This window comes from Apteryx mantelli, chromosome 3 (assembly GCF_036417845.1).
Source record: "Apteryx mantelli isolate bAptMan1 chromosome 3, bAptMan1.hap1, whole genome shotgun sequence".
Taxonomy (NCBI): Eukaryota; Metazoa; Chordata; class Aves; order Apterygiformes; family Apterygidae; genus Apteryx; species Apteryx mantelli.
In genome coordinates, this window is record NC_089980.1 from 128772632 (window position 1) to 128786512 (window position 13881).

Genomic DNA, 13881 nt, shown 5'->3' on the forward strand with positions numbered 1-13881 from the left:
ACTTCCAAAAGACGCACTTTCAGTATCGCGCTGTCCTTCCACATAGTCTTAGCACCTCCTGAGTGCAGGAGCCCACATCTAAGAAAAGCAGCATGCAAGTGCTTCAGTTACTACTAGTCTCCTTGGGATGAACAGCAGGCAGATGATCTTGGGGCACAGGCTGCACATTTCATTGAATTACTCTAATGCAGAACACAGTGCAGACTGCATGAACTCCCTTTGAGAAATATGCATGCACACAACCACTGGAACATGTAGCAAGTGATCTACCCATACAAAATTGTAGCAAGATTAAATCCTCCATGCCTCTTCTTGGGACTCCAATGTTCACTGTGTTCAGGTTTACAAAGAGTTGGTAATCCTGCACATAAGACTGAGAGTTTTCTTGTTAGCTTACTAGGTGTTGCTAAATTTAACTGTAAATCGAATAGTAAAGCAGATTATGGAAGCTGGTTGGTGTACTTCCAAACTGAGTCATGAGGGTGTTGAAGTATCGTTCCAAAGCTCAAGCATCTAATGAAACTCTCCCATCAGAAACAGTCTTTAAAACCCTGCTGCTGCAACTGTGCTCTAGTCACCTATAGCTTTACTCTTAGAAATGACCATTAGACATTTCTTGACTAAATGCCTAGTGGATTAAACTAACTGACTCTGATCTAGATTCACTCAGCTGAACTGTTTAGTACTGTATCTGTAGAACAGAGCCCTGAACAAGAGATTGTTACAAAGGCAGGACCGACAGGAGAGCTTCTTTGTGATCCATCATAACAGATACTGGCTTCAGCCACCTCATGCCTTAGTTTTGTGGTGTATGGCTTGTTCCCCTTTCTTCTCCGTGGCCTAGCTTCAGAGCAGTCACCAACTGCCTTGAGGCAACTAGAGTTCAGGGGGAAATGTTACCACATTTGTGAAGTCCAGATGCTTTCCTGCCTCTTACAGGCAACTGTGAGGCTTAATAAGCCATGATTTGGGCATCCTTGCATTTTACACATCTGTATTGTGAGGAGAAGAGAGACATCACTAAAGCCACCTCTGCTGGAGCATCAGGCATTAAGACAACTCATTAGAGCAGCATTAAAAATTGCAATTCAAGGTGAAGTACTTTAGTGCCAAGTTACTCCTAGCACATGTCCTTTAGTCCAAAAAAGTTTCCGGTGGGAGTACCTTCAGAATAGCTTAGATGCTCCCTCATAATAGATAAAATTAATTTATAAGATACTGCTCAAACATCACTTTGAGTTAAAGATATTTCATATAGAAATAACTTTTCGGTCTACTCAGTAAGTACCAACTCTAGTCAGCACAATTGACGTCTAAAGAAAACAGAGTATAAAACGCTGAAGAATCAACTTGCAGGCTAATACTAAAACTGAACAGTGCCAAGCACAGGCTGAATCACTGGCATATACCGGCACCATCAGTACTACACGGAATACTTTGCTGTTACAAGTTTGTAGTGTAACCCCAGAGGTCTCAGTTGATTTTACACAGAATTTCTCATGCAACTGTAATTGGTCATCCTTCTGAAGCCTACAAAAGGCCCCAAAAGGTTCAGTTTTCAGTGGGAGAGTCATGATCTCCTATTGTGAGCTTTCGCTTTCTTTTACTGAAGTCTTCACAATTTCATAATATTCTGGGCCTGGTGCCAGAGACCACTGGCTACATCTATATTAGTAAATTAAATAGTATCAGGGAACATCCCTGGGCACTGGAAAACAATCATCTAAACCATCAAATTGTTAGAATGATCCCCAGCACAGTTTCAGGTCTTGCCAACCAGCATGCCCCCAACTAATGCATGGGAACATTCCCCAGCAGGCGATTTGGATGCAGAAGGTGGCGAGGATGGGGGGCGTTAAAGGATGAGTAAGACAATAAGATCTGTTGTATGGTTGTGACCCTGCGACATTTCAGTTGGCCTCAGGACAGAACAGTTCCCAGCCTGTTGTACTTACTGGAACAGGTATAATAGTGAGTCCTTAGATCCTTTTTACTCTCTTTGGCTGCCCACTGGGGAGGAGGGGGCATACTGAGCATTTAGCATCTTTTCAGTTGCAACAGTAACAACTTTATTCAGGATCACATCTTCCAGTTTCTGCAGCAAGAAGCTCACATATCAGCACGACTACAGACTGCAGATTGAGGAACTTTTAACAGATTATTCAAACACACTTCACAGCAGAGGCAATGCTGCTGGAGGATTAAGCTAGCAGCTTTCCTGTTCGAGGCCATGAGTCAGTTGATGTAAGAGCATGATAGCAGAGCACTCCTTTGCTACTGCCCAGACATGCCAGAGTCAGCCTCTTTTGTTCGGTGCTTTGTTCACTGATGGGAAAGTAGTCACGATCTAGATGATTCCTCCGTTAGGACAGAAGAGAGATTTAGAAGTCAAAGCTGTCTAGCTGCAGGCTGCTCGGCAAGTTTTGGTGCAAGCCTCACTACCACTTTTCTACTGCACGTAGGTGCCACTTACACCCTGTTTGAGCCAGTGAGGTGGACAAATCTCATTTGGCCATCAAATATGCCAGTGCGAGAGTCTCTATTACAGTTTCATAAGCACAGAGTGGGGAGGAAAAATTTCACCTATATTATTACTATTTGTGTCAGACATGAATTCAAGGAAGCTTTGCAGTTCCTCTAGTTTGGGCTTTTACTCCTCTCACCCCCAACTTTTTGACAAGAGCAAGTCTGGGCTCTGTCACTAAATAAGGATACCTATTTGTATTAGCTGTTCAACAAGGTAACAGGTCTTCTCTTCCACAGAGACGCTCTTACCCCAGACTGACATCCTGGTAGACAAACAGGCTGCTCTGAGTTCCTGCGGTTGGGCAGATGCAGGCATGCCAAGCTCCCAGATCACCCATTCCGGGGTTAGGGCACACAGTCTCCAAATCCTGCTGTAAGCCAACACCCAGAGAGGGAGATCTATACATTCATCCACTCTGCTGGTCTCAAAGCATACAATAAGGCAACACAAGCCACAAAATATCTGCTTCCAACTTATACTATCTTGATTTTAAAAGGCACACAACTCACATTTCTTTTGAGGCATTTCAGAGCCTTACCCTGCTGGTCCCCAATGAATTACAGATCCAATGCTGACATTTGTTTTATCTAAAGGGTGAAGGTTGCAGTCTACAGAGCAATATCAAGACTACAAAAGGCTACAATGAACTGGTCAACAAGATGAGTGTCCTGTTTAATCTCTATGTCACTTGTGGCAGAAGTTTTCAGTATGGATAGGTTTCTGTTTTGGGACAGGAAAGAGTCAGGTAGTTTCCTCCTGCAACACTGTAGCTGCCAGTTCTGATCCCCTGGGAGCATGCAAAGGCTCCTTACCAACACAGCCACAGCAGTACCACTACAACACAGCTTCACAAGAGCTCTCATCTGGAAATTGTTACACTAATCACTGCTCGCTCTCCAGATGGTAGACTGGCTCCACTCTCCCCTGCCCACCTCTGGTCTCAATATACAGTCTGCTTTTCTAGTAATCCCTAGATGCAAGGAGCCGGGTGGGAGCTGCTGACTGGCTCTGTGAGGATGTGTACTGCCACCAACATTAGAAACTAATTAGAAGAGCTTTCCTGTGTTCAGTGTGGGACAGTCAGGGTCTGCAGTGCCGCCCAGAAAGCATTTGGCATTCCCTCCTTAAAACTTGAATGGAGTTCAAGTTTCCTTACATTTAAGGGGCCATAAGCTCCTCATCACGTGGCACAAGCAGACAAAAGAGCAACCCATTCTCTAGCTATGGCTTGTGTCCACCCAGCTGATGGAGCCAGAGCACTCAGAAGCTGTTGCATGAGCTGGGCAGTACTTTGCAGAAAGCTAGCTGACAGGAGCACATGCTTGGGACTGCCTACAACCAAAATCAAGACTGTCAGCATGTGTCTCCATAACAGGCATATAGCACATTGCCATCACAGCATAACAAAACAAGTTCACACACACACAAATAGCTGTTTGCTTCAGTAAGTCCTGAAGTTACAGGGTGGAGCATGACAAGAGGACAAAGTCTCCATGAAAGGCAAGATTCGTATAAGTATTTAAAGTTGGTTGGCAGGCAGTTTCCCATCTTTTAGTAGTGTGCCTTACAGAAGCAAAAATAACACCCCAAAACAAACAAAAAAAAACCCAAGAAAACCATCAAACATGATTAACCCTAGTCCTTTTGTACAATTTGGTCTAGTCAGGAGTCATTCTGTGATAGCAATCCTGAAGAGCTTCCAGTCACAAGAAAAAGCCTGAATACTATGAAGCAAAGTGAGAGGACACTAAAGTGAATCATATTGCAAAAATAAGGGCTACAGAGAAAATGGTACCACCAGAGAGCATGGCAGCCAGATGCCTAAATGAAATATCAAGAGCTCTTCAACTGATCAATACCCCAGAAGAGTTTCAAACCAGAAGCCTAGTAGGGAAAGCCATGAGTTACAACATCTCCATGACTCAGTTGTAACTGCAGCTTCAGTGACTCAACAGGAAGTTCTTTTACCAACTTCATTCAAATCCCACTAACATACTGGTTCCCATCCAGCAAAGCTGGCCTCACTGGTGAGACAGGTCTCAGCGGTGAGATACAAACATTACAGTCAAGCATGGCAAGGAGCCCAAGCTAACAGACTCTGTTGGACCCATGCCGGTTCCACAAGACCCAGAATATTGACTGCAGCCAAGCACTGCTTGAGAAATTGAGTGGTTGGGAAACCACTGCATTAGCAGATGTTGCTCCACAAGAGTTGCTTGTAGGAGGTCCAAATGTTATCTCACCTTTCTGCACTGTGAAGCCTCACCTCAACTTTTCCACTGGCATCTCCACAGTAGAAAGTGCACTATTGCAGGTTTCTAGCCAGACCAGATAAAGTTCGTTGCTGCGGTACACCAATAGCCTAGAAGAGCAGTAGTTCAAATGAAGTATACTAGTCAACGCTAACTTAGACACCTGTTAGCAAAACTGACACAGCACTGGAAAGAAGATGAACCTCCCTGATCTTTGCATTTTAGATTATCTTCTTAACTTAGAAGAGAAAGGAACCTATAAGAAACATCAGAACTCCTTGTAATGTTGGTCAACACAACTTCCACTTTTCAAGTCCACTGCCTATATCAAAGCCTAGGGAGGAATAAAGATGCCTCACTTCTAATCTCCAAGTAAACAATGTCTTTAAATATTAAATGCTCTGATTCCATCTTCACAGCTCATGATTAAAAAAGAAAAAAAAAATTATCTACCTATGTTTCTGCTCATATTTCTCAATTCAGATTGCTGATACGGGACCCAACTATTCTCTCTGCTACAGCCTTTAGCAGAGCAAGGCTATGGTATTGTTTGGAGGCACTGATCCAGATACACTAGAACAGGAGACAGCTCTTGTTCTAGCTGAAAGGTGGTGTTTCCCACTATTTAGCTAGTCCTTTTGGTACAGAAAAGGAACTATCTAGTTTGTTCATTTCTGGAGAGAGTTACCGAAAAGTTTCACACAATAAAAAGGCTATCATCTCAAGCTAAATCGCTCTCAGACTAAGACACTAAAATTAAGGTATTGACGCTTCCCTTACAGTCAAAACAGGATGTAGTCAGAGCCTGGGCATATCAGCTCACCTTGAAGTAGACACACAGGGGCTGGTCAGATAATTGCTATCTTCAGCTTCCCTGATTGTACCTCCATGATTATAATGAGAGCTTAGGCACTAGCACACATGTAGACACCTAATGTTAACATCAGCTGAAGATTGTTCTGAGAGTTGTAGTGCCAGCTGAAGCACCCTACGTCTCAGTAACTACATCAAACTCTAGGTGTCTTGGGGTCCTGCATTAATAGCTCCGAGTTCATGAAGAGAAGACAACATCTAAGATGAAAATACTAAGAAGCGACAATGCTGAAGCACTGCCGTTTTACCATTGACAGCAGCTCCTCAGGAAAGAGGTCCTGTCTTCTCTTTCCCAAGAAGCTCCATCTTCCATCCACTCTTATAGCAGGTCCTACTAAGATCCCAGATGCCTAGATGCCAGATGACACAAACAACTGTGGAATGTCCCTCTCAGGCATTAGGATGGTTCAGTTGGACACAAGCCACATCAAACAAGGTTAGGACAAACTGCTATACAGGCCACTTGGAGACATCTAAGCACTAGCAACGCAAAACACATACTTAAAATGGACCAATTTTGCTGCTAAAACAGCAGCCTACATTTCAGGTTAGTGCACGAGCTTAATTTTAGAAGGCTTACAGGTTTCTTGCACTTGCTGCAACTTGTCTCAGGTTGTTAGAGAGGATTGTTTGGTTTCCAGAAGTTTCATAGGGCTGCCATTAGAAATGTTAGCTCTTCTAGCTCTTCTATAACTGAAAGAAATTTGGAATAAAAGACTGCAAACTTGCACCAAAGTCCCCTTAAATAATAGAAACCGTAGCTTATTTGTCTCTGCTCTAATCAGAGTTGACCAGACATGATAAACTCAGTACTCTACTGACAGGTAGCTATCAGCAAGTGAGTGTTCACATGGACAAGTGCTGTTTATAGTGCTTGCTAAATAGGTTAATGTGACACTGTTCTGCATGTACTATAGAAGAAAGTGGTTCCTCCTTATCCACTGCTTACATGTTTAATAAGCAAGCTGGACTACCTAATTTCTTCTAATTAGTTTACATTCAGATAGGAATGACATCACCTTTGTAATAGGGTTCTGCCTGCCCTCCTAAGCTTGTGTTAGTCTCCAGCACACACTTCACCAGATGAAACAATCAAAACCTGTTTTCCTCAAGATACAGGCTGGATTGTCCACTGCCCTCCTGCAACAGGCTTATGTATCTTGGCTCAGCTAACTTCCCAGCAGGGATATATTGGGCACCAGTATGTAGAAATTTCCATTTGAGAGTATAACCATGTTAATCCGTTAAGACACGTCAACCTTCCTATTTCAAGGAAGAAAACATGGGTGCCTACTAAAGCCACTGGTACTTTTACATACAGGAGAGGAATCCTTCTGTTTTGATAAAGGACTTGGGCAGGGACTTGTGAACAGTTGGGCAGGGTACAGACCATGCTGAGAGACAACCACCACATTAGGGAGTTTGGTGACAGCAAGCATCCTCCTGGGTTCCCGAGCTGAGCACAGAGATGTTGCCACATTTGTCCCATTGCTACCACCAAACCTTAAGCTCCACAGAAGCAGGGCTCCAGACTGGAACTGGAAAAGCAAACATCCCTTCTGCACACTTTTTAAGTCCCTACTCCTGCCCCCACTATTTCAAAAGGGCAATTACTTTCATACAAGATGTTTTGAGCAATAAAGTGCTGTCTTGAAGAAGATTAGGAATCTCTTTAACGATTCTTGCAGGTGAGAGTAGTTGGAAAGAAAATAGATGTTGCTTGGCCACTTTCTTGTTCCTGCTTATTACTTCTATGACAATATACATAGACAAGTTAACTTATGCAGCAATAGCCAAGGGTCAAGTGATATTCAAGAGGCAGTGACACGCTTTCCAATACTCAGACCACCAAGAACCAAGCACAACCCAAGGGTCAAGTGATGTGCAAGAGGCAGTGACACACTTTCCAATACTCAGACCACCAAGAACCAAGCACAACCACACCAATGCCCCTAACACTGATCTTGTACATGCAGAGGACTGTACAACATCATTCTGCTTTCTGTGCCCAATGCTGAGTTCTTCTGCCACTTGATATAAATGCATAATTACTCCAGACTGGTGGGAAAGGGAGGTCAGTCTGTGTCACTGACATTTCAACATGGGGAAAAAAGGTCACGTGATCACAGAAGGGAAACAGCCTCAGCACTGAGTCACCACTGAGAGCCTCAAGGACTTCTGCTCCTCCGTGCATTCACCCAGGACTCCCTGGGATCTAAGTGTCATCCAGGCCTGTGTGTCTCTTACACGGAAGAAAATTTCAGACCAGCATTCACCTCATCTCTAACATGAAACATTTATCATGGGGGAGAAATTCATCCAAATGCACTACAGGGGCTGCAGGCAAACTGCAGGGTTTTTTTTTTTTTTTTTTTTTTTTACTTTATTCAGTAGAAAGCCTAGAATCTTCAGAATCAGAAGTGATGAGCAGAACTCTCTTCCCACAAAGCAAGACTGCTTGCACTCACATGCTTGTCATTTTTAGCCATCTCATGGGCTAACTACTCACTGTCATGTGGTCCAGAAGAGTACATATCCAAATCTACAGGTAGAGTTCAGATATTGAAAAGTACAGCAAAACTATAGGTATTTTGAGCTTAGATCCTCCTGTATACTTTGTTCTGTCACTCCTTATCCAGCTATTGCTATAGTTCATCTCCCCATAAGTTTCAGATCAATCATTCCCTTTCAGAAATAATAGATGCCTGTTTTGAATTCAATGATCCTGCCTACTTAAATGAAGCCTCACGTTCCACTTTTTAACTCATCCAAAGGGCAGAATTCTCCATGAGCGATGCACACAGAAGCCTGGCATGTGCAGGGGAAGTGGGGAGTGCCCTTCAATGCGCGAAAATGGCACAGCGAGTCAGGCTTCATGCTCCTCACGAGGTGAAAGCAGGACTCTTATCCCACATACACTAATCCCGCACAAAGGGGACTAAATTCAGCCCAGGCCCTCAGCACAGACCCGGAGCACCAAGCAAGTACTTTTGCAAGTGTGAATCGCCAGATTTCCATGGAAAGGCCCTCGTCAGGCAGAGCAGACTGGGGGAGCAGGGGAGAGGCTTCCTCTGTTCATGCATGACATCTGGCGGCTGCTGCTGCACGGAAGCAGAGCTTTCTGAGGCTGAACCGCCTGCAGCCCTACAGAGCCTCTCTGCAATGCCCCAGGAAAGCTGCTCCTGAAAGACTTTTGAGAGAGAGCAAGCCTCATTAATGCAGTGTTATTAACTATGTTCAGAAGATGCAGTTTAAATCAATGAGAGCAGAGCTGGGGAAGGCAGTGAAAGGAGAGAAAGCGAATCGTGCCAAAGCCCTGGCTGGCTACCCGAGTTTGGTGCTTCGGCTGTAGGGACCGGTGGGGCAGGCTGCACGCCACTCATGCGGGAGTCCGGGGCTCATTTTTACATGGGGCTACTGGAAAGCAGAGCCATCAGGGAAGCGAAGATATTCATGTGCCAGGCCAACCACCCAGATTTTTTATTTAGGGGGCAGAAATTAAAAACATCCGGGCATACCCTCCACAGGCAAAAGGCTCTCTTGGCACAATGGAGGCTGCGGACTAGCTGACTTCCCAAGGTCCCCTCCGACCTGAACTATCCCACGAATAAGGCAGGAGCAAGCCTGCCTCGGGAGCTGCCCGTGCCACTGGAGCGCGGCAGCAGAGTCCCACAAACGGCCACGTCCGAGCTCTCACCCAAACTTAGGATCCGCGCCGGAGGGGGGACCTGAGCGCCTCCCCTTGCACGGGAGCCCCAGGGGACTTGCCGCGGGGGCGGCCGGCCCGGCAGCCCTGCCCGCCGCGCACCGGCCCCGGCCCCGGCCCCGGCGCGCCCGCCGCCTCGCACCGGGGCGGAGCCGCCGGCAGGTCGGCGGCGGCAGCAGCGGGTCTGGTTTGAATTAAGGCTCCCGGGGCAGCCTTGGCTGGAGTCCGCCGCCAGCACAAAAGGCCATTGAAGCCCTCCTCTCGCCGGGGAAGCCGGCGCGCTGCGAAGGAGAGCACCGCTGCCCCCCGCCCCGAGTAACCTGCTGGAGGGAGGGAGGGAGGGAGGGAGCCCCCCCCAGCGCGCCCCGCTCCCGCCCCGGCCGGCGGCGCAGCGGCCTCCCCGCGCCGCCGCCCCACGTGCGCCGCCGCCGAAGCCCCGCGCCCGCAGCGGCTCACCGAAACAGCAGCCTGGAAGCAAAGGGCTACCAACGCCACGGCCACCGCGTTTATCATCCTTCCTCCTCGCCGGGCTTCGGGGGTGCAGAGCCTGCCCTTTCTTCTTCCGCTCCCCTTCGCCTTTCTGTTTTTTTTTCTTTTCTTTTCCCCCCTTTTATTTTTTTTTAAATAGATGCAGTTTTTCTCTCCCCAATTTTCTTTTTTTTTTTCTTTTTTTTTTTTTCTTTGCAAGCCGCCAAACCAGCCTCCCAGCAGCGCTCTGCAGCGGCGAGGAGTTGAACTCTGTCTTTTAATGAACCCACTGCAACAACCTTCACCTACGGCCACCCCCCAGCCGGCCCCGCCTCCCTTCCCTTCCCTTCCCTTCCCTTCCCCTCCTCTCCTCTCCTCTCCCTGCGCTCCGCTCCCCGCTCCGGCTCCAGCTCCAGCTCTAGCCCCGGCCCGGCCGGCACGCCCTGCCGTCCTCCCCCGCTTCCTGCCGCCGCGCTACCTGCGCCGCCGCCTCCGGCCGGGCCCCAGCCGCGGGCAGCAGCGCCGGCCGCCGCCGCTCCCCCCGCGCCGCGCTCATTGCGTTCCCAGATTTCCTCCGCGGCGGAGGCACTGCTGCCGCCGGCCTTCCTTCCTCTTCGCTAAAAATAATAGCGATTTTAAAAGCTCTCCCTTCCCTTTTCAGCGTGGGAAGCTCCCCGGGCCACGCTGCCTTTTTGCCTTTTCCCCTTTTCCTCTTTCCCCCGGACGCGCCGCGGGGCAGGGGGGGAGCTGCTTCCGCGCAGCGCCGGGTTGTGCGCGGTGGCTCCGCGCCCACGGCGAGCGGGGTCTCCTCTCCCGAAAGGGGGGGGGGGGGAACGCAGCTCCAGAGGCTGCGCTGCTGTGTTGGGGGCAGGTGGTCTGCCCGCAGCAAAGCCCCCGTCCTCCGTCCTGCCCCGCTGACCTCCCGGGCTGGCCCCGCACGTGCTCTCCCTGTGTTTTCCTTGCATTTGATTTGGTGCTGCTGCTCAAAATCGGTTTCTGAAACCGTGCTTAAATAACGCTTCCTAAGGTTTGTGACGAAGAAGGTGGCTAGGCAAAAAGTCTGCATTAAAAGAAGCTTCCTGCTAACTATTTGGGTTAAAAACAACTTTCATGCGCTTCCGTGCTTCTTCAGAAGTTGTGCTCTGGCTTGTTCTTTGCCCCTCTCGCTGTAGACAGTGAAAATAAAGCAGGCAACAATCCTGCAAAAATTCACCACAGGCTGAATTTTATTACCCTATTTGCACAGTCAAGGCTGCAGTTCCTGTTTGGTTCCAGTCAATCTTTTTTTTTTTTTTTTTGCACCAGCGCACATTGAAGTGTTGCCTGTAAACAATGCAACTGAATGTGTGCATGAGCTTAAAAAATAATGCTGTTTTTTAGGAATTAATAGCAATATCGGCTGGGAACCTCTGAGGTGCACACGTCAGGGGTGCAGCTAGGGCGCACGCAAAGTCGCGGCGCATGGCAGGCTCGCTCGGGGCAGCCAAGGACGGGCCGGCCGGCAGCCCACGTGCGGGCAGAGCTGCCAGGGCGCTGCTCGTGCAGGAGGGTAGCCCAGAAAGAGGAATAATCTGAGATTCCCAGTCATTCAGAAGGCTCCGCGGCTGGTTTTTGGCCGGGGAGCGCTGACCTCTGAAAGACTGAAGCGCCGTCTCCGCAGCTGTAGCCCAAAGGCTTAATAGCCCTAATTGGATATTCAATGTGGCTAAAACTCTCATGATTTGATCACATGTCTTTCATTAACTTTCTTTCTTTCCTTCTCTCTTGGATTACTCATGCAGCCTCCCTAGGAGCGGCTCCTGTCGCGCTGCGTCCCCGCAGAGAGAGCAGAGCGCCCGCTGCTGCCACCATGTTCTGCTCCCCAGTGCGGCAGGGTGCGGGGGACAAGATGGCTCCCGGAGGGTGCGGCGGGGGACAAGATGGCTCCTGGAGGGCCTGTGGCCCTCAGCCAAGATGGCTGCTGGAGCCTGTGGCGGCCCTGTGAAGCGAGGCAGCTGGCCTGGAGAGAGGAGGCAAAATAAAAGTTATTAGGGCACTTGGGCGCCCGGCGGGGTGCGTGAGCGGGCAGCCTGGCGCCAGGAGCAGCAGCTCCCCAGCGGGAAATCCCAAGCAGCAGCTGAGGGAAGGGGACCGGGGAGGCCGGCGTGAGGGAAAACGGCCCTTCCAAGCTGTGCCTCGAACCCAATGTGGGCCTGCAGCCATAGCTCGGCAGCTGTTTCTCCATGTTTATTGTGCTGAGGAAAGCTCGCCGGTTTGTCCCGCTCAGTGATTCCCTGCCAGGTAAGCGGCAGCTCCGTCGGAGCCAGGGTGCGGCTTCCCGGCCGGCCAGCCACACTGATCCGGGGTGGCCCCGGGAGGCTGACGGGGTCGGGGCGAGCATCCTTCCCCCTCTGGCCACCACCGTGCGCGGCCTGAGCGGCCATGGGGGCTCGGGGGTGACCTCCCTCTGTGGGAGGCTCCATGCGGGCTGGAGCTGGCAGCAGCCAGAGACGGGGGCTTGGGCTAATTTCGGGATAGCCGCGCCTGTTTTGGCCGGGCTGAGTCTAACGCCGGAAGCTTCCAGCCACGGAAGAGGGCAGAAACATTTCCATGAGGGGTATTCCTGGGAGCCGTGGCGAGGCACTGGTAGGATTTTGCAACATATGGATTTCATGCAAGTGTGCGAGTGTGTGTGTGTGTTCAAGGAAGTGGTAGATCAAATAGCTTCTCGCTGGATTTGCTAGAAAACATTTAAAGCTTGATGGGGATGTTCTGGTCAGGATCTGTGAATGGGGTAGGTGGAAGAACAATGGCGTGTTTGGAAGCCAAGTGTTTCCAGTGACATTCCCGTGCCCTCTGCTTGATCATTGAAGCATGCTAAGTTTTGTGGTTTATGTCAAAAGAGCTCCATGCCGAAAAGCCAGATGAGACTTGCATGGAAGGAGTTTCTTGGCAGCCCAGAGCCCAGGGGATGATACGAGTTGGTTGTCCCTGCCCAGCGCAGTGGAGCTGTGGGTATTTCCCAGAATTGGATCAAGGGCTTCCAGCCGTGTAGCCCAATTGAACTCGGCCTCCCCGGGGATAAGGGGCTGGTTTGAACTGTGTCCTGCCATGGGAAGGGGGGAAACGCAGCTGAGGGAGGAATCCAGCCTGCTGCTTCCGCTGCCACCAGAGGGAAGGGGGGAGCAGGGATGGTGACTGTTGCTTTTGGGCAGCCGCCACCATTCTTCATTGCCTTCTGCAGCAGAAGTCGCCATCCCTCATGCCCTAATGAATGTGGGTATCATGCAGTAGCAGGAGCTGCCTGCCTGGCTTTTCAGGTGTCGGACCTGCCCACAGTAGTGTGGGGGGCCATGGCCACTGTTTCCATGTGTCATCTCCTTGCATTTGCCTGCCAGCAGCGGTGGAGCCTGCAGAGCAGATGACTGCCTGATCTGCTGAAGTCTGGTACTGTCTGTCCTTAGATGGTTTATTAATGGAGCGTGACCAGATGGGGCCAGTTTGAAGCAAGCTGATGGTATTCGGAGTGCCTTAACCGGGGCTGAGTCGGACCCATGGAGTCAAGCAGGATACGTTCTCATGTAAGACCACAGTGATTGATCTGTACACAGGCTTGTCTGAGGATATTATAGGCTGACACCTTGGGATGAAGGAGGCAAGTATACTCCCTAATACACAGGGAGAAGTTAAGAGTATACGCAAAAACTGACATTGCCTCAAGTGTACATGCTGTTGTCAGCCTATTGGGGTAGTGGAGTTGTCAGACAGCTCACCACTAATGGGTGCCATCTCTGGTTACCTTGAGATAGTTGGCTTCTCTGCTGATGATCTGCTCGTTTCTTAGTCGCAGCTTTTGTGCCAGAGATAACCTCCCCTTTTTTTTACCTTTTCAGTAGTTCAGTTAACTGAACTGGGATATAATAATGGGAAACCCACAGCTCTTGGTGTGTTCCACTTCCCTCAGCTATCAGGTGTAGCTGAGGCTTTGAGCACAAGTCTTGAGCCTGTGTGGAGACTGCTGAACTGAACAGAGAGGCGAGAGGGTCCTCTCGGACCCATGGGGCAGTTACTGGAAA

At 49.3% G+C, this 13881-nt stretch overlaps 1 protein-coding gene across 1 annotated transcript in view; it reads right to left on the bottom strand.

Annotated features, from left to right (window-relative positions):
- Positions 1-10130, bottom strand: part of SDC1 (syndecan 1) — a 32053-nt gene extending 21923 nt beyond the window's left edge. Inside the window, exon 1 of the mRNA XM_067294840.1 lies at positions 9815-10130. Coding sequence (XP_067150941.1) covers positions 9815-9871 — 57 coding nt within the window. The 5' untranslated portion in view covers positions 9872-10130. The remainder of the gene's footprint in view (positions 1-9814) is intronic.
- Between the last annotated feature and the right edge of the window lie 3751 nt (positions 10131-13881).